At 51.0% G+C, this 23,227-nt stretch overlaps 2 protein-coding genes across 8 annotated transcripts; one reads left to right on the forward strand and one right to left on the reverse strand.

The window, feature by feature from the left end:
* Positions 1-482: 482 nt before the first annotated feature.
* On the reverse strand, positions 483-10,285 carry FKBP8 (FKBP prolyl isomerase 8). 3 transcript variants are annotated; one of them, XM_070416453.1, is made up of 9 exons: positions 10,206-10,285; positions 8,488-8,798; positions 6,865-7,034; positions 6,632-6,720; positions 6,185-6,405; positions 5,488-5,660; positions 2,243-2,320; positions 1,410-1,541; positions 483-1,003 (listed from the first exon to the last, which is right to left on the reverse strand). In XM_070416453.1, exons 2-9 carry the CDS (start codon positions 8,771-8,773, stop codon positions 917-919), a joined length of 1,236 nt encoding a protein of 411 aa, XP_070272554.1. In that variant the 5' UTR covers positions 8,774-8,798; positions 10,206-10,285; the 3' UTR covers positions 483-916. The 3 variants fall into 3 exon arrangements, with proteins under 3 accessions (XP_070272554.1, XP_070272553.1, XP_070272552.1); XM_070416452.1 differs by lacking the exon at positions 10,206-10,285 and having other exon boundaries at positions 6,185-6,402; XM_070416451.1 differs by lacking the exon at positions 10,206-10,285.
* A 5,239-nt stretch (positions 10,286-15,524) lies between these two features.
* On the forward strand, positions 15,525-22,506 carry KXD1 (KxDL motif containing 1). Of its 5 annotated transcripts, none has more exons than XM_070416454.1 (5): positions 15,525-15,621; positions 18,169-18,331; positions 19,997-20,149; positions 20,788-20,834; positions 21,559-22,506. In XM_070416454.1, the coding sequence occupies exons 2-5, from the start codon at positions 18,231-18,233 to the stop codon at positions 21,786-21,788; spliced, it is 531 nt and encodes a 176-aa protein (XP_070272555.1). In that variant the 5' UTR covers positions 15,525-15,621; positions 18,169-18,230; the 3' UTR covers positions 21,789-22,506. The 5 variants fall into 5 exon arrangements, with proteins under 5 accessions (XP_070272555.1, XP_070272557.1, XP_070272558.1 ...); XM_070416456.1 differs by having other exon boundaries at positions 15,534-15,621; positions 18,210-18,331; XM_070416457.1 differs by lacking the exon at positions 15,525-15,621 and adding an exon at positions 15,655-15,697 and having other exon boundaries at positions 18,210-18,331.
* Positions 22,507-23,227: the final 721 nt, after the last annotated feature.

Below are 23,227 nucleotides of genomic sequence, written 5' to 3' on the forward strand. Positions count from 1 at the left end.
TTTCTCCACTTTATACTCACTACCCCAGAGCCTCCCAGCAGGACCCCAGGGACAACAGAGGAATCACCAAGCATTGGTATATTATCCAAAAGTCTCTAAGAACTAGGTCACCCAAGAAATTGAAAGCCAGTACATCTCTTTGGAGTAGCCCCTTGACACATCCTCTACCTAGCAAGCTCACTGTAGAATCTCTAGCCCTAATATTGACTATGCTGCTGTCAGCTCACTGTACTATAGACCCCTCCATTATTGGTCTCAAAGAAGCACCCAATTAGGTCCCATCCAGGTCCCTGTTTTTAGTTAACAGAAACAAGGCAGGACTAGGTAATAGGCACAGGGAGTGTGAACTCCTGGGCACTCTAGGCACATCACATCACCCCAGTACCCAGTAACACAGGTCTGCTGTGGCCCAAGAGGAGACCCAATCCTCCCCACGCCCACAGCTCTGGCCCAGCCCTAAGTGGCAGTGAAAGCAGGCGGAATGCAGGATGGGAGGCTTTATTTCACTTGGGGGGTTGGGTGGAGCCTAGATAGAGGGCAGCAGGCTAGGCAGGAAGGGCTGGCAATTGTACAGGAACTGGATGGGGAAAGGGCTGCCCTGAGGCCTTGGGAAGGAGAAACTGAGGCAGGCCCCTGTTGAGACCTAACCCAGGGGGGAGTGGGAGGTAGGAATTGGGTCTGGAGGAATAAGGGCCCCCTCCTTCCCGGCTGGACATGGGGCCTGGGCCCTGCCTCATTTCCTCCTGTAGGGCCTCAGTCCCTCCTGCTCACTGGGTCATGCAACCCTCAAACCTCACTGTCCCTGCCCCAGAGGAGGGGGCTAGGCCAGAAAGGGTAGTGGACAGGGAGCCTGGGAGAGTTAGGGAGCGCGGGGTGGGGTCCACGGTGTTCAGAAGGGGTAGCAGCCACCTGGCAGTCAGTTCCTGGCAGCGATGACCACAGAGAGAGCCACGCCCCCCAGGGCAACAGCAGTTGCTCCAAACAGCCACTTCCATGGGATGGACTGTAGATAAAGGGGAGGGAGGAGATGGCTGGAGGGCAGTCAAGACTGATATCTTGGGCCTCAGGTACCAACAATACCCACACAGGCCTTTCACTGCCTAAACATGTATTTCCTGCCTCCTGGCAAACTCCTACATGTGCATCAAAACTCAAGCTAAATTTCACCTCCTCTGGGAAACCTCCCCTTCCCCTCTGGAAGAGCCATCACTCCCCACCCCAAATCCTACATGTTGTATTCCACCTTCTGCTTTGACCCAGGTCACATGGGACTAGGGCCTGTGTCCCCACTATGGTCCAGCACAGCCCAGGTGACAAGGACATCAATGTTTGCAAGATGAAGACACTTTCTTTACGTAGTCTACTCTGCCCTTCCACAAGAAGCCTCCCTGCCACCAACCCCAGCTCACCCAGGCACCCTTGCCAGGACACTTAGCAGGCAGCCGACTGGGGTTGCCCAGCATTTTCCGGTACAGGGCGGTCTCTGTGCTCCGCTGGGCCGCGTGCTTTTTCACTAGCTTCGAGAGCTCCGCGTGGATCGTCTGGGAGAAGTGAGTGGTGGTTGAGTTAAGAGCATGTGGCAGCAGCAGCCAATGTGGCCACCATCACTGGCACTGTGCCCTTCTGGTGCCCTGGGTCACTCTGGGATTGGGACCACTGGAACACAAGGGTTCCATCTACCCCTCTCTGGGTGTCAGCAAACCGGGGACTGCCATCTCCATGCCTCTAGGGAGCCCGTGGTCAGAGCAGAGCACAAGGTTCCGGGAGAAAAGCTGGGACATTGGCACTGGCCACGCTGATAGCACCCTTGGCTTCTGGGACCCCATGTTCAGGATGAGCCTATGTAGGGGTCATAAGGGTCTCAGCACGCTGGCTGGGGCCCTTCAGCCACCGCCCCTTCGCAGGTAGAAACACAACAGGAAAAGCCACAGCAAGAATGATAAATGGCCCAGCTGGTGTGGCTCAGCAATTGAGCACTGACCCAGGAACCAAGAGGTCACCGGTTTGATTCTTGGTTCGGGGACATGCTCAGATTGCGTGCTAGATCCCCAGTAAGGGGTGTGCAAGAGGCAGCTCATCAGTGATGTTTCTCTCTCATTGATGTGTCTATCTCTACTCTTCCACTCTCTCTAAAAATCAACAAAAAAATATATTTTTTTAAAAAGGACAAAGGGCAGATGACAGAAGAGACTTCCCAGACAAGCCATAGGGCAAGTTCCCAAAGCACCTCTGTTCTTCTCACCTTGTTGGAAGGTTCCAGCTTCAGGGCTGCCCTCAGGATGGGTATGGCCTCGCTGTACTCCCCTTGCTGGGCCAGCACCTGTGAGAGAAAGTAGGTGGCATCACTCTGGACCCATACGAGGACTAGGCCATGCTTTCTTTTTTCTTTTTCTTTTTTTTGCATTGACGGTAATTTCCAGAGCGTGCCATTTTATTTCAGTCATATAGAAGAAGGACCGCCGAGGCCGGTTTGGCTCAGTGGATAGAGTGTCGGCCTGCGGACTGAAGGGTCCCGGGTTCGATTCCGGTCAAGGGCATGTACCTGGGTTTCGGGCACATACCCAGTAGGAGATGTGCAGGAGGCAGCTGATCGATGTTTCTCTCTCATCGATGTTTCTAACTCTCTATCTCTCTCCCTTCCTCTCTGTAAAAAATCAATAAAATATATTAAAAAAAAGAAGAAGAAGAAGAAGGCCCTTGTTTTTAGGAGATGGGTACTGATGTGTTTAGGTGGGAGGTATCACCGCAGCTAATTCATCCTTCAGGGGGAGCCGGGGGATGGGGGGTACACACATACACAGAGGGAGAGGAAAGGTGACATCTGCTGAGTCTCCATAGACTAGCGTCCCTTTGTATATTCAACTTGTTGGTTTGACATTTTTTTCAAAATAAAAAAATTGATTGCCTATTGGCTACTGCCTTCGCCCCAAAAGCAGGGATCTTGTCTGTTCTGCGGACCGGCACTGGGACCCTGAATGCTCTGTACTTGCTCGTGCCTCTGGAGCCCCACTGGCAGAAGGGGAAACTGAGGCAGGGGAAGCAGCTTGCCCGCGACCACACGGCTGACGCGTTCCACGCAGCGGCACCCATACCCAGTCCTCGGGTGCCCGGCTTCCGGCCCTTCGCGGGGCAGGGCGTCCTCGGGGCAGTCCTCCCTGTCGTCCATCTCGCGCCCCCATCTCCCTAGGCCAGTGATGGCGAACCTTTTGAGCTCGGCATGTCAGCATTTTGAAAAACCCTAACTTAACTCTGGTGCCGTGTCACATATAGAAATCTTTTGATATTTGCAACCGTAGTAAAACAAAGACTTATATTTTTGATATTTATTTTATATATTTAAATGCCATTTAACAAAGAAAAATCAACCAAAAAAATGAGTTCGCGTGTCACCTCTGACACGCGTGTCATAGGTTCGCCATCACTGCCCTAGGCCATGCTTTCTTTCATGAAACCCTACTCCGCCAGGTTCCTAACCACCCTGACAAGTCCCAAATCTATCCCCAGGGTCCAGTTACCCCATGCTATGCTCCTGAACCCTCAGACTCTAAGAGCACCCCCACTGAATTCAGTGTTGTCCCCCTAACCTTCTCCTTTCCAGAGTGTCTGTCTTGGCCTGTACAGGAGACCTGGTCACCCTCTTCATCTACTCCGCCCTCACCACCTTGACTGGACATTTCCAAAGCGATGATTCAGAACCAGCATGTGACTCAAGCCAGCCAATGAGATCCAGCCTGAAATATGCTAATGCCACTGGGAAGCTGGTTGTTAAGTGGCAAGGATGCAAGCCTGCAGCTTTTGGGGGACAAGAGGGAGCATCTTGGTTGCTCCCAAGAGAGGAGCCAACCTGAGAGGGCACCCCACAGCAGACACAGTATTCCCACAACATTGCCAATGCCTGGATCCAACCCTGCCTGAACCCAGCCACAAGGGACTTGACTGTGTCACAAATCAAGTCCTCCTTTTGTCAAATCTGTTTGAGTGAATTTGTCACCTCCAACCAGCAAATCTAAACGTGTGATCTACATGAGCAGACAATCCCATGGCCACCAAGAGGATTATAAACCCCTGAAAAATTACAATAACATCATCTTCTCCACATTTCTATGCAAAACTCTACACATAGCAAGTGCTTAAAAAAATGCCACCTGGAGGAAGGCCCTGCTCAGGTCTCTCACAAACATGCTAGGTGACCCAGTGCTTGCTTGCACCTCAGTTTTCTCAGCTGACTGCTAAAAGGTGCAGAAAAATCCCTGTTCTTCCCCATCCAAGGTTGCTGTGAGAATGAACAGATGGAGAGAAAAGCAATTACAGTAAAGTCCATGCAGGCCAAATTCTCTCCTATGTTCCACCAGCACCTACTGTGTGCCTAGCCCTCTTTGCAGGGTTAGAGATTTAGCAGTGAGTGAGACAGATGAAATCTCCACCTCCTAGCAGAGGAGATAAGACAAGAGGTTTGACCCCTCCATGTGCTGATGGCAACATGGGAAATATGAAGACAGGCAGGGTATGTGTGTGTGGAGGGGGGGGGGGGGGCAGCAGGGAGGGCTTCCCAAAGAGGTGACATCAGAGTAAAGATCTTAAGAGGGCAAGGGAACAGCCATGGGGGTACCTACAGTAGGAATGTCTCAGGCAGAGGGAATTACCTGTGCAAAGGCATTGGGCAGGGGTCCACAAACTTTTTAAACAGGGGGCCAGTTCACTGTCCCTCAGACCGTTAGAGGGCTGGACTATAGTTTAAAAAAAAACTATGAACAAATTCCTATGCACACTGCACATATCTTATTTTGAAGTAAAAAAACAAAACGGGAACAAATACAATATTTGTATTTGCATGTGGCCCGAGAGCCGTAGTTTGAGGACCCCTGGCATTGGGTAATGAGGCTGAACAGGATGGAGAGAAGCAAGAGGTGAGGTGGAAGGTGCCAGCAGAAGAAAGATCAGATGGCTCAAAGCCCCAAGGGCTGCAATAAGAACTCAGCTTTTGGACCTAGCCAGTTTGGCTCAGTGGGTAGAGCATCGGCCTGCAGACTGAAGAGTCCTAGATTTGATTCCAGTCAAGGGCACGTGTCTCGGTTGTGGGCTCAAGTGTGGGGGTATGCAGGAGGCAGCCGATCAATAATTCTCTCTCATCATTGATGTTTCTATTTCCCTCTCCCTTCCTCTCTGAAATCAATAAAAAATATATTAAAAAAAAAAAAAAAAAGAACTCGGCTTTTGTTCTGAAGAAGAAGTGAGCCATGGAGGATTGTATGCAATGAGCAGTCACCATTGGGCCACAGGGAAATGTGTGGGAGCCTAAGGCTTGGGTTCACGTTTGGCCTCAATGAATTGCTGTGACTCAAATCATACCTCTGCACCTGTGTGGGCCTTAGTTTCTCTATCTGCCCTTTTCAAATCCTGGATTCAGAACCAGTCCCACTGGTCTGGGTTCAGGGAGCCAGCCTGCCACCTGCACCTGTGGCCTATGGCCCACCACCCATGGCCCACCTTGCCCTTGCGGAAGAGCGCCTTGATGTTGTCAGGCTGGTGCTCAAGCACGAGGCTACAGGAACGCAGTGCGGCCCGGTAGTGGTCTAGCTTCAGCTGCGAGGCTGCCAGGTTGTTCAGACACTTCACCTTCAGCTGCAGAAGCTGCTCCTCCTCCTCAAATGTCATGTCCACTGTGGGGGGACAGTGCTCAACCATGGCAGCCATTACCACACCACCAGCCCCTCACAACCACCTGCCCACTACACGACCTGGGACAAGGCCCACCCCTCTGCACCTGGTGGAAGAGGAGACTAGGTAGGGGTCCCAGTCATGGGAAGTCGCTCCTGGGGGATCTGAAGCCTCCCTGGCTTCCGTCTCCCCATCGCTGACACAGGCCAAGACTGCTCCGCCCTCAGGGCAGTGCCAAGGAGTCTATAAAACGGAGCCTAAGTGAAGCAGAGGCTTAACCACAGGCATGTGGAGGGACGTCATCTGCAGTCACCCATGCCCCCATGTATACCTGCATCCTGTGACATCCCATTGATCGGGGATCTACCACAGGGCTGGAGTGGACCCTAGCCTAAAGAGGTTAGGGACAGTTGAGAATCTATCCATATTCTGGAATATTCTACAACACTTGGAGTCTCAGGTCCTCTGTGGCTTGAGGTTCCTGGCACTAGCAGACACCTTAACAGGGGAGGTGGCGGGGGGTCACCTTTGGCGCTGGAAGTAATGGCCTTGATGGCGAGGTCATAGGAGTTGGCAGCCAGCACGAAGTCAGCCCGCTGGTAGTGAGCATTGCCGCACTCCCGCTTCCGGTTGGCCAGTGCCACACGTTCCTGCCCTGTGAGCATCTCCAGGTCAGGTCCATCCACAGCTGTCTTCAGGGTCACCTCCAGGCACAGGGCAGCATGAGGGGGGATGTATGGGCTCCTGCTAGGGGATGGGGCACGGGGAGCACTCAGACCTGGCAGCCACCATGACGGCACCCCAGACACACTGGGCAAGCTCGAGAGCAGAAAAGGCCTCAAGTCCTAGGGCTGGCCCTACTCATTAAAACATAAGGAAAGTAACTCTTGCCACCCCTGAGCTATGACTTGGTGAGTCACACACCTGCCTCCTCCCTACCCCAATGGGGACCCCTGCAGCAGCAGGTTCTCACCTGCCTTGGGGGCCATAGCAGTACTTGGAATCAGCAGTGACCATAGCAGTCTCCCCCACATCCATGAGTGGGACACTGAGATCCAGGGCCTGGGTGTGCAAAGGTTATGAGTGACAGGTGGGTCCAGGTGCAGTCTGAGCCCCCCACCTAGCCATCAATACCTTGACCTTCATTACTCCCTCCATTCCACCTCTAACCTACCCCACCCTGCCCAGACCCCAACCCACTCCCACCTGGATGACGTCACAGTCACCCAGTGTGAACACCAGTTCTGGCTCCTCCTGCACCCGTGTGCCGTTCTCCAGTGACGTCTGCAGTTGCACTGTGACCACCTGGCCCTTGGTTGGGCGACTTGAGCCAGGTGGGCCTGGGACCAGCGTCTTCTTCCTCAACAGCCCATTCCCTGCCGGGGACCGAGGACAAGCAGCCTGTCAGTGGGTGGCTCAGATGGGCACCTGCTCTCCACGCCCCTTCCTCCCCAACCTCCACTAACTCCACCCATCCCCAGAGTGGCCCAACACCAGGACAGAAGCTGAGCTTCGAAAGACTGCCCTGTCACTTCCTAGGCAGGTGACCCCACACCTCTGGGTTCAGTGTCCCAGTGGTTTAGAATATTCTGGAATATTCTATAATGTTCCAAATTTGTGTGCTGCTCCCCAACTTGTACATGCCCCAGCATCCAGCCTAAGAACCACTGATCTAGTGGATCCTGGGGAAGCCTGTGTCTTGAGGTTTTGGGGTATTCATGGTGGATGTGCTGACAGGGTCACAATCAAGCACTGCCTCTCATCGAAGGAACTTTGGGCAAATCACAGCCCCTCTCAAGGCCTCGGTTTCCTTGTCTAAAAGCCTGAATTCTGACCTCAGAACGCAGCTGATTGTGAAGAGGAGCAAGGCAGCTCCTACTCTCAGTAGAGAGAAGCTGCCCAGACTCTAACATAGCCAAGAAAGCCGTGTAACCTTGGGCAAGCGCCCTCACCTCTCTGACCCTGTTTCCCCGTCTGTAAAACATGGGTATGGTAGGAATTAAATGACAGGGCTGTTGTGAGGATAAAGTAAAATGTTGCACAGGCCTGCCACAGAACCAGTGGACAGTCAATATTACCTGGTGTTGTTTTTAGCAGTAGTAACATTTTTATCATCAGTGGAGGTGACATTAGTAACAATGCTGTTTAATCAATATTAATATTATTTTATACTATTGCTTTGGTGTCAGTATAAATGGTAGTAGTAACGATGATGTTTTACTCCTATTTGTGTGGTGCTAACATTATTTAACATGTTAAATATCAGTACTAGTAGCAATACATTTCTCTAGCTTCCAGAGAAATGTTGCTGCGATGGGGTCCATGGTGGGGACATTTGTGCGGATTCCCCAAGTCCTCTCTTGAAAGACTTCTCTGAGCAATTATAATGCTGATGAATACCGTGAACAAGACAAAGAAATGAACAACAAATTGGGATGGTCCCCAGATCTATGTGATCTCAGGACACATTTTCCAGGGGACAGGTAGGTACTTATGAGACAAATGCCAAGGAAAGAAGCTGTGGAGGTTGGGAGCTGCTGGCGCCTGGTGTGCTGTGCTGGCTGTGTGACCCTGGACGGGTGACTCAGCCTCTCTGAGCTGGTGTGTGTGTGAGAGAGAGAGAGAGAATAAAAGGGCTTCATAGACATGAAACATCTCACACAGCTGCCTGTGTCTGGCAATCACCGTGGTTACCACGTTTTACTTCCAACCTACTTCATGGCAGAGGTGGGGAAATGAAGCTCAGGGTAGAAGGTTTGGGCCAGGATCACTCCTGAACTGCAGCTGTCTGGCCCCTGTGGGTCAACCCCAGCCACCCCTGCACCTTACCCAGGATGTCCAGCCACTCGTCCGGGGCTGGAGCAGGCTCGGGCTCAGGCTCCATGGCAGCCAGGAACTCTCGGGCCAGGGCCCCTGGCTGTTCAGTCTCCTCCAGCGGGGGCTGTCCCATGTCTTCTAGTGGTCGCAGCTCACTCAGGTTCTCCTCTTCTTCCTCCTCGCCCTCTGTATCTTCCACCCCGTCTAGCACTTCGAAGTCCTCAAGCGGAGGGACCCCAGCAGGCGGTGGGGCAGCAGGCTCAGGGCCCATGGTGGAGGGCTCAGCACAGGATGCCATGCTGCTGGGGGGATGGGAACTGGCCCTGGTGGGGAGAATGGATGGGAATAAGAATCCCACCCAGCCACTCAAATCCTCCTGTACATCCATTCTCCACACTGTGAGTCACTTGCTATGTGACTCAGGGGCTCCAGGCCTCAGTTTCCTCATCTTCACAGTGGGTAGAGCAACAGCCCTGGCTTGTCCAGAGGATTTAAGGACCCAAGCATCAAGCCTGGGCATCAGGCTCAAACACAGTTAACTATTATTAGAGCTAAATAATATTTAATATTTATAAACACCCCGGGAAGTAGGAAACATACCCCCACATTTTGCAGAAAAGGAAATTGAGGCCCAAAGGAGCAAAGCTATTTGCCCAAGGTCAAAGAGCAAGCCAAGTGCAGGGGTAGGATTTGAACCTGGGGCTTTATCTGATTAAATGCCCAGAGAAGATGCTGGGTGGTATTCAGGTGAGCAATGCCTGAGGTCTTGGGGAGACTATTTTTAGAGCCCAAGAGAAGGAGAATTGAATCTTTACCAGGGCTCCCCATCTTCAGCTGCCCCTTCTCCTAGGGGGAGCTCCTGCTAACTTCCCACCACCCAGAAACCCAAGCCTTTTCCTTCCATACTCTGAACCTTGGCCCAAACTCTTCCTGGGAGCCGTTTCTCTTCTCCTCAGGCCTCATGACTACCCTCTCAAAGTGGCCTTTATTAAAAAGGAGTGATGATCCTCACCGCATTCTATACCCTCTTCCTTGGGCCATCAAGGACTGTCCCCCTCCCCCAGGCCCTAAGCTCGGAGGTGGTATAGCCTGGTCATTCTAATCCACAGCATCCTCTATCCCTCCCCGACCCTCACCTGCCTGCTCCTGCCGGGCTTGGGCCCCTTTTCCGAGACCCTCCCAGCTCCTACCCCCACATCCCCTAGACCCGCACAAATCGCCCTCCCCCATCCAACCACCGCTCCCAGTCTGGGCCAGCTAACCCCACAGCCATCCTATCGCCCCGCAAATATGCCTATGTTCCCAGACGCCCCCCACCCCCCTCCAGATCCCATAACACCCTACGCCTTCCAAACACCCCCCGCCCGGGCCTGGCCCACCGGCAGCCCCTCACCCAGGCCCCCAACGCCCCAGGCTTGTTTGACGCCACCAGGCTGAGTCCTCGACCGCCCCCCCCCCCCGCGAACCCCTCAAGCGCCCCTGGCTCTGCACGTCTCTGCCAGCAAAGCCCCCCTAACACTCCTCGGATCTCCAAGGCCCCGACCCCCGCTGCCCCGCCTGGCCGCGCCCCCTCGGTCACTCCGACCCCCCCGCACACCCTGGCTCGCCTCCCCCGCGGCCCTTCGCCCCGCCCCTCGGCTGCAGCCCCCGCCGCGCCGGTCCCCGACTGGCCTAGGGCCCGGCCAGCGCTCCCGGCCGGCGTGGCCCTGCCAGCGCCCCGGGACACGTGCCTCCGGTTCCGGGACCCCCTCTTGGGGTCCTGCGACCCCCTCCCCGCCCCCAGCCGCGGCCGCCGCGCCTCGGGAACTAGGCTCAGACGCCCGGCCCCGCCCACACCGTGCCCATTGGCCACCACCGCCGCCACTACAGCATCCATTGGCCCAAGCGCACGTCCATCTGGGACGCAGGCACCTCCCCCTTCCTGCTTGTTTCCGCGAGACGTTCTTAAAGGGGCCGAGGCCGCCGTGCGACCGGAGGGGGGCGGGGCGGAGGCACTTGGCTCTGAACCAGTTCATTTGCGATTCAGCGCTTTGCAACCTGCGCGATTCACCGCTCCGGTGTAAGCTTCGTACTGTCCATCTGCGAAATGGGGTTAAATACCCCAATCTATGCACTCTCACCTTGGGGGCTGTTAGGAGGAAAATAATATTTCTTTAAAGAGTTCTGCAAAAACACACCCTTAAGTCCTAGTTATGGATGTAGACCCAAGGCCCTGACAGGGAAAGACGTGCTTAAGGGTACACATAACACACACACACACACACACACACACACACACACACACACCACCCTCCCCACCCCCCCCACCCCCACCCCCGCTACGCTGCGTGGTCTGTTTAATCCCCAAAAGGTTGCCTGGTGCATACCGGAGTTATGTCTAGGTGAGCGACTGAGTGAGCACGGCCGCTGGGGGTAGTTCCTCCTCCCTCCACCCTCTGGCATTTGGTGATAAAGGTGTCCACTTCCCAGGGCGAAGGTGGCTGCCTCGATTAGATGGGTTTTTATGGATCTTGTTTTGAAAGGGGGAGGCACTTACTCCTCCTTGCTCTATTTTCTTTCCTTCCCAGCTTGTTCTTTTGCTTCTGACCCCCTCACCCATATCTGCTCCTTCCTAGGAGGAATTTTGCTTCTTTTGTCCCATCTCCTTTAATGATGCCTAGCACCGTTAACAAATCATTAAATAAATGAGTGAGACACTGGCTTTGGAAGTAGGTGACACTGGAGAAGGAAACTGGCTTTGGGTGGGAACTAACTTGTTAGATCAGAGCTTGGAAGTCACCTCATACAGGAAACCCGACCAGATTTCCCCAAAGCAAGGCCAGGTGCCGGGATTGGCTGTTCTAGCATGCTGAACCTCCACTTCATAACTGACTTCTTTCTGTGCCATCACTTGGCCTTACTTCTGCTTCACCCACTAGACTGGAAGACCCCCAAAGTCTGGAAAAGGCCTGTAGTTTCTCATTATCTTAGCCCCGAGGCCTATACTGCACATGACACAAAAGGTGGGGAAAATAATTGTGGAAGGAAGGAAGCAGGCTGGCCAGCCAGAAGAGGTGGGAGGGTAGGAAGGATATGTGAGAAACTGTATGGAAAGAATATCAAATAAACACTGAGCCAGTCCCAGCCCTGTCCATTTCTGTACCTCAGTGTTTTTATCTGTAAAGCAGAATCATCCACCCAGCCCCAACTCTGTCACAGGGACTGGTAGAAATGTAGTAAATAATACTAATACATGAACAACTAAAATAAACAAATATAACCTAATAACACCAACAATTATAACAGTAATAATGGCTGACACTCAGGTATCACAGGTATAGGCAAACATTCTATATTCTACATGTATTTAATCCTCATATTAGCCTTATGAGACAAATACTAGTACTCTTGATATTTGGAATCCATGTCATTGGCTGCAGAGTTGAAATCTTCATATCTTCCTGGTGAAAGGAACTTGTGATTGTTGTGATGTGCCCTTGTTAACTCCATACTTCTTGCCTTAAGAGTGGATTTTTTTCTGATATTAATATTGCACACCTGTTCCTTCTTGGTTCATGTTTTAAAAAAAAAAAAATATATATATATATATATATAATTGATTTTTTACAGAGAGGAAGGGAAAGGGATAGAGAGTTAGAAACATCGATGAGAGAGAAACATCGATCAGCCGTCTCCTGCATGCCTCCCACTGGGGATGTGCCAGCAACCAAGGTACATGCCCTTGACCGGAATCGAACCCGGGACCCCTTAGTCCACAGGCTGACGCTCTAGCCACTGAGCCAAACCAGTTAGGGCCTTGGTTCATGTTTTAAAGGCTCCATCCTTTTCTACCCCTTATCTTCCATCTTTCTTTATCCTTATGTTGTGCATGTCTCTCTTGAAAGTAGTATAGAACCAGTTTTTGTTTTTTGATCCAGGGCATCTTTGTCTTTTAACTGGGGCATCAGATCTCTTTAACTTTAATACAGACATGTTTGGACTTAATCTGCCTTCTCATGTGTTTCTTCTCTGTCATACCTTCTTTATGCTCCTTTTCTCTCTCTTGCCTTCTTTAGGATTGGATGCTTGTAGTTTGGAAAGACTCTTACTATCCTCATTCGACAAATGGGCAAACCAAGGCACAGAGAAGTTAATTATCTTATTCAAGGTTACTTATGAAGGGCACAATGGGCCAGGTCTCTTCCTCCACTGACCTTCTATTCCAGCCAGGGAGCTAGATACTGCACAAGCAATAATGTAAATAAGTATCTAATTTCAGCTGTGATGAGTGCTATGTAGAAAATAAAACTGAAAAATGTGGCAGAGAGAGACTTCTAGTCCCCAGACTTAGACCTTCCCATCACCAATGTCCCCAGCACTGGGCTGGCTGAGTGTTTCATTCACTTCCCATCCTCTCCCTCAAACAGACAAAGGAGAAAAATATTTTTCTTGTCTCCACTCCACTGAGCACAAAACATTTGGGACTGGCCAAGTCCCTTTTGGTGTCAATATACAGCCCCACTCCCTTCCAGGACCCTCATAAATGTTTCCTGGCCTTTAACTGAGCCCAAGAGACCCATTGAAAAGCTTGATTTATCCAGCCTGGGTCTCTTCTGCTGCAGCCTGCACACAGAGCCATGGTTTCACTTTTCCCGGCAGCCCCCAACCTGGACTCCTCCCAGCACTGGCTGCTGTCTGCATCACTGAGCTCCACAATCCTTACAAAGAGCAAGTCCTATGTGCTTTCCCACTATGCTACCTTTGCTCCTGTGATTCCCTCAGCCCTGAATGAATGTCAGCAACTAGAATACTCCTAATCCTACCTCAAAATCCCATCCAGATATACTTGCTTCCTTGTACCCAAAAATGTACCCCACTCTTCAGGTTCCTCTAGCTTTGAGTCTCTCCTCCTTCTAGCCCAGGACTGTGGCATTTGGGGCTAGGAATGTTTGTGTCAGACTCTGTCTCCCTTTGCCCTCCAGGGCTAGGCAGGGACTGGATGAAGTACTTTCTGGATCCCCAGAATATGGGCCACATCGAGAGGGGGTGTTTAGAGGGTTTAAAACTGTTTGTTAAACTGAATATATAAGAATCTTCATCCTTGTTAACTTTTCAGTGAATGAAGGCAGCAGTGTGTGTGTGGGGGGGGGGGGGGGGGTAATAATACAGTTTACCAAGGACTTACAGTGGGCCAAGCCTGTTGTAAGGAACTTACATGCATGATTTTATAAAGTTAAGCCACTTGCACAAGGCCATCCAACTAGGATGTGACAGAATTGAAAATTAGAACTCAGATACATCCAATTTCAGGGCTCTTCAAGAGTCTTCTATGTGCCCACAGGCATGTGTGTATCTCCCAAGCTTTCAACAACCTTAAGGAGCAGATGCTGTGATCATCCAGGCTCACAGTTAACAAACTGAGAACCAGAAACATTATAATGTAGCATACACATACTGTAAGGCCTCAACTAATGATAATGAATTGTTAGCATTTATTGAGCAATTACTACTTGCCCCATTTTGCTCATGATTTTCAGTATATACACAAAGGGACAAATATAGTAGTAAATAGAGATGTGTGTATGCATGGGTTAGTAGACATACAAATCTAATTCTGACAGCTGAGAGAGTCTCTAAGCAGTGAGCACACCCAGCACTCAGAGCCTGGTTTTTAAATACCAGTCTATAAAAAAAAAGGAACCAGGCTTCTTGGAGAAATGGCTGATTCCAACAATATTTCAAAACAAGCAAGGAAAAAGTAAGAAAATGCTCAGAGAAAGATGGAGATATATTAAAAGGAATAGGAGCTAACTTAAAGGAGCAGCAAAATAAATAATATAGAAATTAATTATAACACACAGAATAAAAGGTATTCACTATAGTTCATAGTGATATAAATATGTGACTAAATACATAATTGGAGAATGGACAGCTCTTGTTTAAATAGAATTACAATTAAAAACATATACACACAATCACTATTATACAAACATCATAGTAATAATTGTTGCCAGAAAGAGCCATGGATAGATGCTAAAACTAGTGGATGAAAAAATGTTTTAATGTTAAAAACACACACACACACACACACACACACACACACACACAAAGAAAACCTAGGGTCACCCTAGCTGGTTTGGCTCAGTGGATAGAGTGTCAGCCTAGGGACTGAAGGGTCCCCTGTTAGATTTCGGTCAAGGGCACATGCCCGGGTTGCGGGCTAGATCCCCAGCAGGGGACGTGCAGGAGGCAGCTGATCAATGATTCTCTCTCATTATTGATGTTTCTATCTTTCTCTTTCCCTTCCACTCTGAAGTCAATACAAAATATATTTAAAACAAAACCCTATGGTCTTTGCATGGTCTAAGGTATCTCCCCATAAGATATTTATTAATTGCAAAGGCTAAAATAACAACTTGATTGAGAAACTGGCAAGACACTGCCAAAAGCAAGTCATCCATCAGTCAACATCGCGTGCCTCCTAATATGATGCATTGAGGACACAACATCGCTTCTATGATTCCTGCCTAACCTCCTTAATTTCGGTCTAATCCTGAGGAAACATTGGCTAAGCCTATGTTGATAAGTATTCTACAAAAGCAGTGGTCTTCAAAAGTATCAAGGTCATAAAAGATTAAGAAAGACTGAGGAACTGTCACAGAGTGGAGGAGTCTAAAAAGATGTAACTAAATGGGATCCTGCACCAGAAAAAAAAAAAAAAAAAAGGCAGCAAAAAGCAGAGTAGGGATTTTTGAACCCAGATGAGTCTGATTCCAAGCCTGGAAAGCAAGACACTTGAGTCTGGGTCAACCACAGGCCACTGGAGCATTGTGTGACATTGGGGAACTGCCTGCCGCTCTCAGACCTGTCTTACCATCTATAAAATCGGATGTCTTTCTGCCTCGTCCACCCACTTCCGCTTTGCCTCGTAGCTCGGGCTTTGGAAACTACGCAGGCGCGATAGGGACGGCTCGACTGGCTGTGCATTGTGACGCACACGCGAACGGGAGCTGCGTATGAGCCCCACCCCTTCCTGCCGCGCCTCCACGTACCCAAGTTGGTTCCGGGATTCTAGCCTCCTCGCTAGCTCGTACGCAAGGTGCGTGGTGACGTCACGGCGACGCGGGCGCCATCCCGGAAGCGCAAGCAAGGCCGCCAGATGTGCAGGTGCCGCTGCCACCGACGCCGGGGCCGAGTTTGGGGTGGGGCCGGGGCCGCCGGGACCGCTGGGGAGCCAGGCCAGGTCGGGCGCGGCCCCCGGGCTGTCGCGGGGTGGGGAGTGCCACTGGACACTTCTGGGCACCTCTCCTGTACACAGGCCTCAGTTTCCCTGTATGTTCAGTGGATCCGGGTCCGGGGGGCAAGAGCTGGGGCCGCCTGTGTTCAGACTGGGCAGTGTCACCCAGAATCGGGCATTGCTCTGCTTGGGCCTGTTTCCCGCTTTGCAGGGGTGGGGCGTGGGGGTATATGCGGGTCCCGCCCCCACTGCGGGGTTTTGCTGAGCTTGGGTGGCCAAATTATTTTGTTAAATGACCTGGGTGGAATCATGGCGCCTCGACTCCTCGCCATTTGACCTTGGGCGACGGAGCCCACCAATGTGAGCTTTAGTTGCCCTCGGAGAGGAATGATAGTGTCTGTCTTGTAGGGGTAATTGGGGATTAAATTTACTCATATACTTGGAAGCACCGGGGAGGCCCTCCTCAAGACCCTAATTCCCACGTCCGTCCTAGGACTTCTTTACACTCCCCTTGGAGAAACGGCCTACTCTATAGTTCAACTTTTTATCACTGTTGGGACCGTCACAGAGTGGAGTCTAAAAAGATGTAACTAAAAGGGATCAGCACTGTGAGATTCTGATTTTTTTTACCATTTTCTGGATGAAAAAACTGATTGAGGTGAGGTGACTGTCGCGAGGTCACACAACTTCCCTCTCTGTGTGTTTCCCTCAAATATATTTGGAGCAGGGCCCAGATACCTTTTTGGGTCGTTTCCACCCTTTTTCGATCCAGACTGTTAGTCAAGGAAGCCTTCCTGAGAGAGGCAGCTGGGAGTGGAGGGATGTGCCTTGAATCCCTCACATCTGGAAGCCAGATACAGGAAAGAGCCCTACTTTGTAGCAGAACCATTTCCTGCAGGTCCAAATCCTGCCTGCTAGACTTTAGCTATGGGTCCCCCCCCCCCCCCCCGCCCCCGCCCCCCCCCCACGGCTCTGACCTTTTAGCCTAAGTATCCTGTTTATACATGAACATGCTTTTCTTGAAATGTAGAGACTGGATGCCTGTACCTGGCACATGGTGGGAGCTCAATAAACAGTGATACTGGCAGAGGGGTAGGGTTTCACCAGGTGTGGCAGCTTATTTCCAGAGGCAGGTGGGAGCTGCAACCTGCTAGCCAGATTCAGGGCACAAATCCTCTTGGCCTCCATGATGTTTATTTGCTAACATTTGTAAGTTAGACGATTTCACAGAAGAAAAAAAATCTTCCATTTTTTTCCTGGAAAAAATCAGAAGTCCGTTAAGGAAGCAACTGCTTTAAGAAGCTGCTGTGCTGTCATGGGTAGATACTGAACACCTCTGCAGATTCATGCCTTTGTAGATCCTGTGTACTATGGGCATTTGAGTTGTGACTCAGGTTTATTGTCTGTGATAATGGCCCAGTGGTTAGTCTCTGAGCTTCAGTTTTCTCGAATATTAATATGGTAACAGTTCCCATGTATAAAGTTGTACCTTGTTTAGCTTAAAGTTGGTGCTCAGTAGAGGGTGGAGTAAGTGGAATCTGAAAGCCCTTTCTGATCCGTGTGTAAATCTTTGCCAATGGCAAGTGGGCCTTTCTATTAGCCATTAAATGTGTGGGCCCAGAACCAAGCTATGTCGCAATTCTGGGATTTTCCTGAAGCCCCCACCAGGAGGGTCAGTGCTAAAGCTGTGGCTTTCCTGCCCTAGCCTGATCCAGAAAGCCCCCACCCACTGGAATGGTTATGTGTGCCAGGGAAGCTGAGAACCACAGAGCCATCTGCGTTGCTGGGGCCCACAGCCTGGCTGCAAGGGCCTAAAATTCTTGGCTTTAATTTGATGTTAAAAGTCTAGCGTCAGAGCAGAGTTTGGAAGGTCTTGTTTGCCTCTGCCAAATGAAGTTCTGGTGATCCCTTGATGTGAGCCAGGTTCTGGGCTGGGCTCTGAAGACAGCAAACAAGCAAGAGACACAGGCCTTGACTCTCTTGGAGCTGGTATTGCTGTGGGATGACAGGCAAACAGGTCAACTAAGATAATTTCAGACAGAAATGAGCCAGTGAAACAAAACAAGGTGCAGTGATGAGAGTGACCAGAGTAAGGGTAGTCATCAAGACTTCTGGGAGAGAAGACCCTGGACGTGGTGGTAATCTGAGGGGGCAGCCAAGCATGTTCTAGCTGTGGGGACAGCAGGTGCAAAGGCCCTGAAGTGGGACTGGGTAAAGGCGGGGGAGGGGGTTGGTGGGAGGAGGCAGGCAGATCAGTGCATGAGGAAGGTGCTGGTGGCCTTGGGCACATTGAGAGTGGGTGTGGAGGAGAGATGGGATTCTGATGTATTTAGGTGCAAATTATAAATATAACCTCCTGGAGTTCTCAAAAACCCTGCATTCCCAAGATGTCAACACTGAGGCTCAGGTGGCAAGACTGACTCACTTTAGCAGCCTGTGGGGTTCCCAGCCCCTTCTCTTTGTCCCATCTTCCCCAGTGCCTGATGCAGACCGAAGACTTTCTTCCTGCCTGTTTCAGGCAGTGGTGGAGGAGGAAGAGATGGACCCCCCGGCCTCGGCCTCGAGGGTCTTCTGCAGCCGCATCCTGAGCATGGTGAATGTGGATGATGTCAACGCCATCATCCTGGCCCAGAAAAACATGTGAGTGGTGGCCAAGGGCCTGGGCCCAGGTGTGGGAAGGAATCCATTTTGCTGGCCAGCATTCTTGCCCTGCCCACCCCTACCCAGGCCCCACACTGGTGGTAAAATGAAGGAAATGAGCAAAGCTGCTGGCTGACTCCAAAGTAAATTTTTTCATGGCCTGAGGTGAGGCCGTGGCACAGGAAACAGGGCTTTAGGATGGTTTTGCAGCTGTGGATGGCTTGGCAAAGACCACAGCAGCTCCTGTCCCACGGCTAGGGTAAAAAGTTGGGAGGATAGGATGGGGGATATAAGGTAGCTGGTGGGCTGACTTCCTGTTGGGAGCCTGGTGTCTCAGAGCCCAGACTGTCTGCAGAGCATCTGGGGTCTCTTGGAGGGGCCATAAATGCCCTTTTGCTCTCCCTGGGCTTGGCACTATGGCTACTGCAGCCCCATTCTGATTTGGCCTGATCTTTGGGGAGGAAGGGCTAACACAATCTTGGGGTTTCATTTTTGTATCTTTTTTTTTTTTTTTAATCCTCACCCGAGAATATTTTTTCCATTGATTTTTAGAGAGAGTGAAAGGGAGGGAGGAAGGGGGAGAGAGAGAGACATAGCCATTAGTTGCCTCCCACGTGGGCCCCAACTGGGGATGGGGCTCGAACCTGCAACCTAGGTCCATGCTCTTGACTGGGACCCTTCACTCCATGGGCCGACACTCTCATCACTGAGCAAAACTGGCCAGAGCATTTTTGTGCCTTTAGGCTGAAGGTTCTCCCCTCCATTTGACACAGTATGAACCTGATACTCTTCTCGCTCTGTGTCAGGGTTGCTGAGTATGAGCAATACTCCTCTTTCTCCTAGTTCTTTTTTTAAAAATATATTTTTATTGATTTCAGACAGGAAGGGAGAGGGAGAGAGATAGAAACATCAATGATGAGAGAGAATCATTGATCAGGTGCCTTCTGCACATCCCACAGTGGGGATCGAGCCTACAACCTGGCATGTGCCCCAACTGGGAATCGAACCATGACCTCCTAGTCCAGTGATGGCGAACCTTTTGAGCTCGGCATGTCAGCATTTTGAAAAACCCTAACTTAACTCTGGTGCCGTGTCACATATAGAATTTTTTTGATATTTGCAACCATAGTAAAACAAAGATTTAAATTTCTGATATTTATTTTATATATATAAATGTCATTTAACAAAAATAAACCAAAAAAATGAGTTCACGTGTCACCTCTGACACACGTGTCATAGGTTCGCCATCACTGTCCTAGTCCATAGGTCAATGCTCAACCACTGAGCCATGCTGGCCGGGCTCTCCTAGTTCTTTATGTCAGACTCAGACCTGGCCCTGGAGAAATACTATCGTGAGGGGAGACAAAACCAGACACAAACCTTCCTGGCACCATAGTATCAGGTTTAGGCCAGAGAAACTATCTGAGGTTAAGGGAGTCAGAGGAGTCTGAGAGGGACAGTGAAAGCTACATGAGAAAAGCACACATGAGTAGGGTTTTGAAGTTTGAATAGTAGTTTGCCATGTGGCTCAATCAAGTAGAGCCCTGTGGGACAAGGACAAGGGAATGGCACATGCAAAGGTCATGGAACAGGAAAAGGGCTTAGCATACTCAGTTGGCAGAGCCCTGGAGACTGACCAGAAGCATTGGTGGCCTCTGCTACCAGGCTGGACCGCTTTGAGAAAACCAACGAGATGCTGGTGAACTTCAACAACCTGTCAAACGCCCGCCTGCAGCAGATGAGCGAGCGCTTCCTGCACCACACGAGGACCCTGACGGAGATGAAGCGGGACCTGGACAGCATCTTCCGCAGGATCAGGTACGAACGTGGCCCCGCTGGCCTCTGCCTCCCCCTCCCCCGCTCCGAGGCCCGGTCCTCCCCTCCTCAACAGGGCCCTCCACCTAACAGAGTAACACATCAAGGGCAGATCCAACTCGCTGGTTTTTCAAGGCTTCATCTTGCACTTAGCATCCAAGATTTGAACTCCTGACATAAAAATCACAAAGTTTCTGAATTTGAATTTTATTTATCTTTTGAAAAAATGCAATATAGCACCAGACACATGATGCAAAAAAGGCAGGCAAAGAGCAAACAGTGAAAAGCCGGCCTCCTGCCCCCCATCCCTCTACCTAGATTTTCTCTCAAGAAACGTATCAGATTGCTGGGTTTTAGGGTATGGGGAGCCAGCATTTCTCACCTCCACCGATCTGCTCATTGGGCCTCAGCCTGGCCCTAACACAGACACCCTCACCGAGGGTGCCCACTCCGAGGGTGGGTGTTTTGCAGGGCTGAGTGCCTGGGCCTCTCTCCAGTCCAGGAGCACAGTGTGACAAGCAATGAGGGGGAAGTTCCCACCACCCACTCACCCAGAGCTGACAGCAAGGGTTGCTAGCCTGCATGTGGCCCAGCCTATCTGCTCAATGGGTTCAGCCTATGTGCCTTCTCTTACCCTGCAGGACCCTGAAAGGGAAGCTGGCCAGGCAGTACCCAGAGGCCTTCAGCCGTAAGTGTCACCCAGGGCTCCTGTGCCCCATGTCTGGTCTCTGCAACCCTTGGATGCCACCTTCTTGAGCCCAGGGCTGGCTTTTGGAAGGTCACTTCTGGAGCTGGTGGGTAATGGGTCCAAAGAGTCCTGGGACAGGGTCCCCTCTCTGGGGGGAGGTGGCAGGGACAAGAACAATAGCAATTCTTGCCCCAGTGAGTGCTACATACCCTTACAAATAGGCTGTTACCCATAACCAGCTGTGAGGTGGGGGCCTATCCCCATTTCACATGGCAAAACTGAGGCCCAGAGGGGCACCTGCTTGTCAGAGGAAACACAGTGTTCCCTTACACTGAGCCTCAGTTTAACCCAGGTGCTGAATGGGCCAACAGCTCCCACCCCACAGACAACCAGAGGTAGAGGCAGTGCCATTGCCATCAGCCCCAATTTGTCCAGGAGGGAGCTAAGGCAAGGGCAGGTGAGGGGCCCGACTCAGGTGACACAGTTGAGGGCAGAGCCAGGCTCAGGCTTGACCCCAGGACCCATATCAGCCTGATCCAGAGAACCTGAGTCCTTACCTCACTTTGGAGGCGTCTCACCTGCCTGGGCCTCAGTTCCCTCTTTTGTAAAATGGATGAAGTCATGCCCCATGGCAGGGTGGGTGGGGGTTGCTGTCAGGGGGTCACAGGTCCAGTTAATCCCTCATCATGGTGACTAAGCCAACTCCTGGGCCACTTTCCCCCAGACGTCCCAGAGGCATCCCTCCTGGAGGACGACGATGAAGACCCCATCCCGCCCAGCACCACGACCACCATTGCCACCTCGGAACAGAGCACAGGTTCCTGTGACACGAGCCCAGATACCATCTCACCCTCCCTCAGCCCTGGATTCGAGGACCTGTCCCAAATCCAGCCCAACTCCCCTGCCATCAATGACCACAGCCAGATGGATGATAAGCAGATGCCGGGCCAGTAGCTCTGTTCCCAGGCACTCCAAGGGGTCCCAGGTCTCTCCAGGTGTCTAAGGTGGCAGCAGATAACCCTGCCTGGAAATGGTCAGCTTTGCCACCCTATTCTGTCACCCAGGGCACCCTGGGGGATAAGGCTCCCTCCCAGGATGGGGGAATCTGTCATTCTCACTCCTTCACTGAGGCTATTTCTCTCCTGCAGACCCTCTGCCAGGCCAGGGGTTGAGCAGCCAGCTGGAGTTGTTGGGCTGGGCACAAGGAATCTTTTCCAGAGCCAGGCCTGAGGTCTGCTCTGAACAACACTTAAAGGTTCCCAAAGACAAAAGCCAGATGTCCCCCATCTCAGCCCCCCAGTCAGGACCTCCTTGAGGTGGACAAACACTATCATGTCTCAGTTCACGCCCACACCTACTAATTCTGGTCTCCCTGTCCCTTCCTCCAAGGAAAGTATTGAATACTTTCTCCAATCAGTATCTCAAGGAGGTTTCTGAAACAGGTGTAGAAAGCTCAAGACCATCCACTCAGCCCCAAGTGTGATAAAAGCCCACATTTGTCTGACCAAAGGTGTGAGCCCTGAGGGCCCTGCAGATCTCTCCCAGGGCCTCCGTGAAGCCAAGCCACCTTGGAAAACAGAATTTAACAGAATATTTTTGTATCCGATGTTTACAGATGCTGTTGGGAAGTTATCAATAAAAAGACTAAAAAGAGAAGGGTGTACCCAGCAGTGGCTTTCTTCCATCCTTGTGTCCATCAGCTCAGAAGGGGGACAAGTGCTGGAAGTGGGACAGGATGGGGTGCAGACATAATAACCCAGGTTCCTATAGCCATTGCTCCAACACTATTCTTTACCTCCGCGATTTTCAGCCTTTTTCATCTCATGGAACACATAAACTAATACTAAAATTCTGTGGCACAACATAAAGTATATTTTTGCCGATATGAGAAAAAATGTTTTAAAAATTCTTGTGGCACACGGGTTGAAAATCACTACCTTACCTCCTTGAATAACTCCTCCAGATTTTAGTTGCTGGGTAGGCTCCTTGGGGAACTGAGATGGTCCCCTTCCCCATTAGAAACTCAGTCCTTGAAACTTTGAAGCACTTGCTTTAGCCTGATCCATAAGGGCGCTGGGAAGAGTTCAAAGAAATGAAGAGGTACTCTGCCAAACCCACGAGTAACTTCTAGGACCCTAGAATCTTCTAGGTCCTCACCTCTTTCATACGCCCGCCACTTTTTAGCCATCCGGGAGTCTGCTAGGTCTCACCCCATATTCTTTTTAAATATAATGTTTTTAAATTGATTTTAGAGAGACAGGGAGAGAAACAACCATGTGAGAGAGAAACATTGATTTGTTGCTTCTTATATACGGGATGGAACCCACAACCTGGGCATTGCCCTGACCAGAAATCCAACCAGCGCACAGCAAGTCGCTCAACCAACTGAGCCA

This window comes from Myotis yumanensis, unplaced genomic scaffold (assembly GCF_028538775.1).
Source record: "Myotis yumanensis isolate MYYU_CA2020_CCGP unplaced genomic scaffold, mMyoYum1.0.hap1 SCAF_5, whole genome shotgun sequence".
Lineage (NCBI taxonomy): Eukaryota > Metazoa > Chordata > Mammalia > Chiroptera > Vespertilionidae > Myotis > Myotis yumanensis.

Bases quoted from the DNA above. Each gene is read 5' to 3' on its own strand.
- FKBP8 (XM_070416453.1), bottom strand. From the start codon at position 8,773: ATGGCATCCTGTGCTGAGCCCTCCACCATGGGCCCTGAGCCTGCTGCC. The intron at 6,406-6,631 runs GTGAGAACCTGC...CCCATCCCCTAG, and splicing joins TGCTATGGCCCCCAAGGCAG to CAGGAGCCCATACATCCCCC. The intron at 5,661-6,184 runs GTGACCCCCCGC...GTCCCCCCACAG, and splicing joins CATTACTTCCAGCGCCAAAG to TGGACATGACATTTGAGGAG.
- KXD1 (XM_070416454.1), top strand. From the start codon at position 18,231: ATGGACCCCCCGGCCTCGGCCTCGAGGGTCTTCTGCAGCCGCATCCTG. The intron at 18,332-19,996 runs GTGAGTGGTGGC...CTCTGCTACCAG, and splicing joins ATCCTGGCCCAGAAAAACAT to GCTGGACCGCTTTGAGAAAA. The intron at 20,835-21,558 runs GTAAGTGTCACC...ACTTTCCCCCAG, and splicing joins GTACCCAGAGGCCTTCAGCC to ACGTCCCAGAGGCATCCCTC.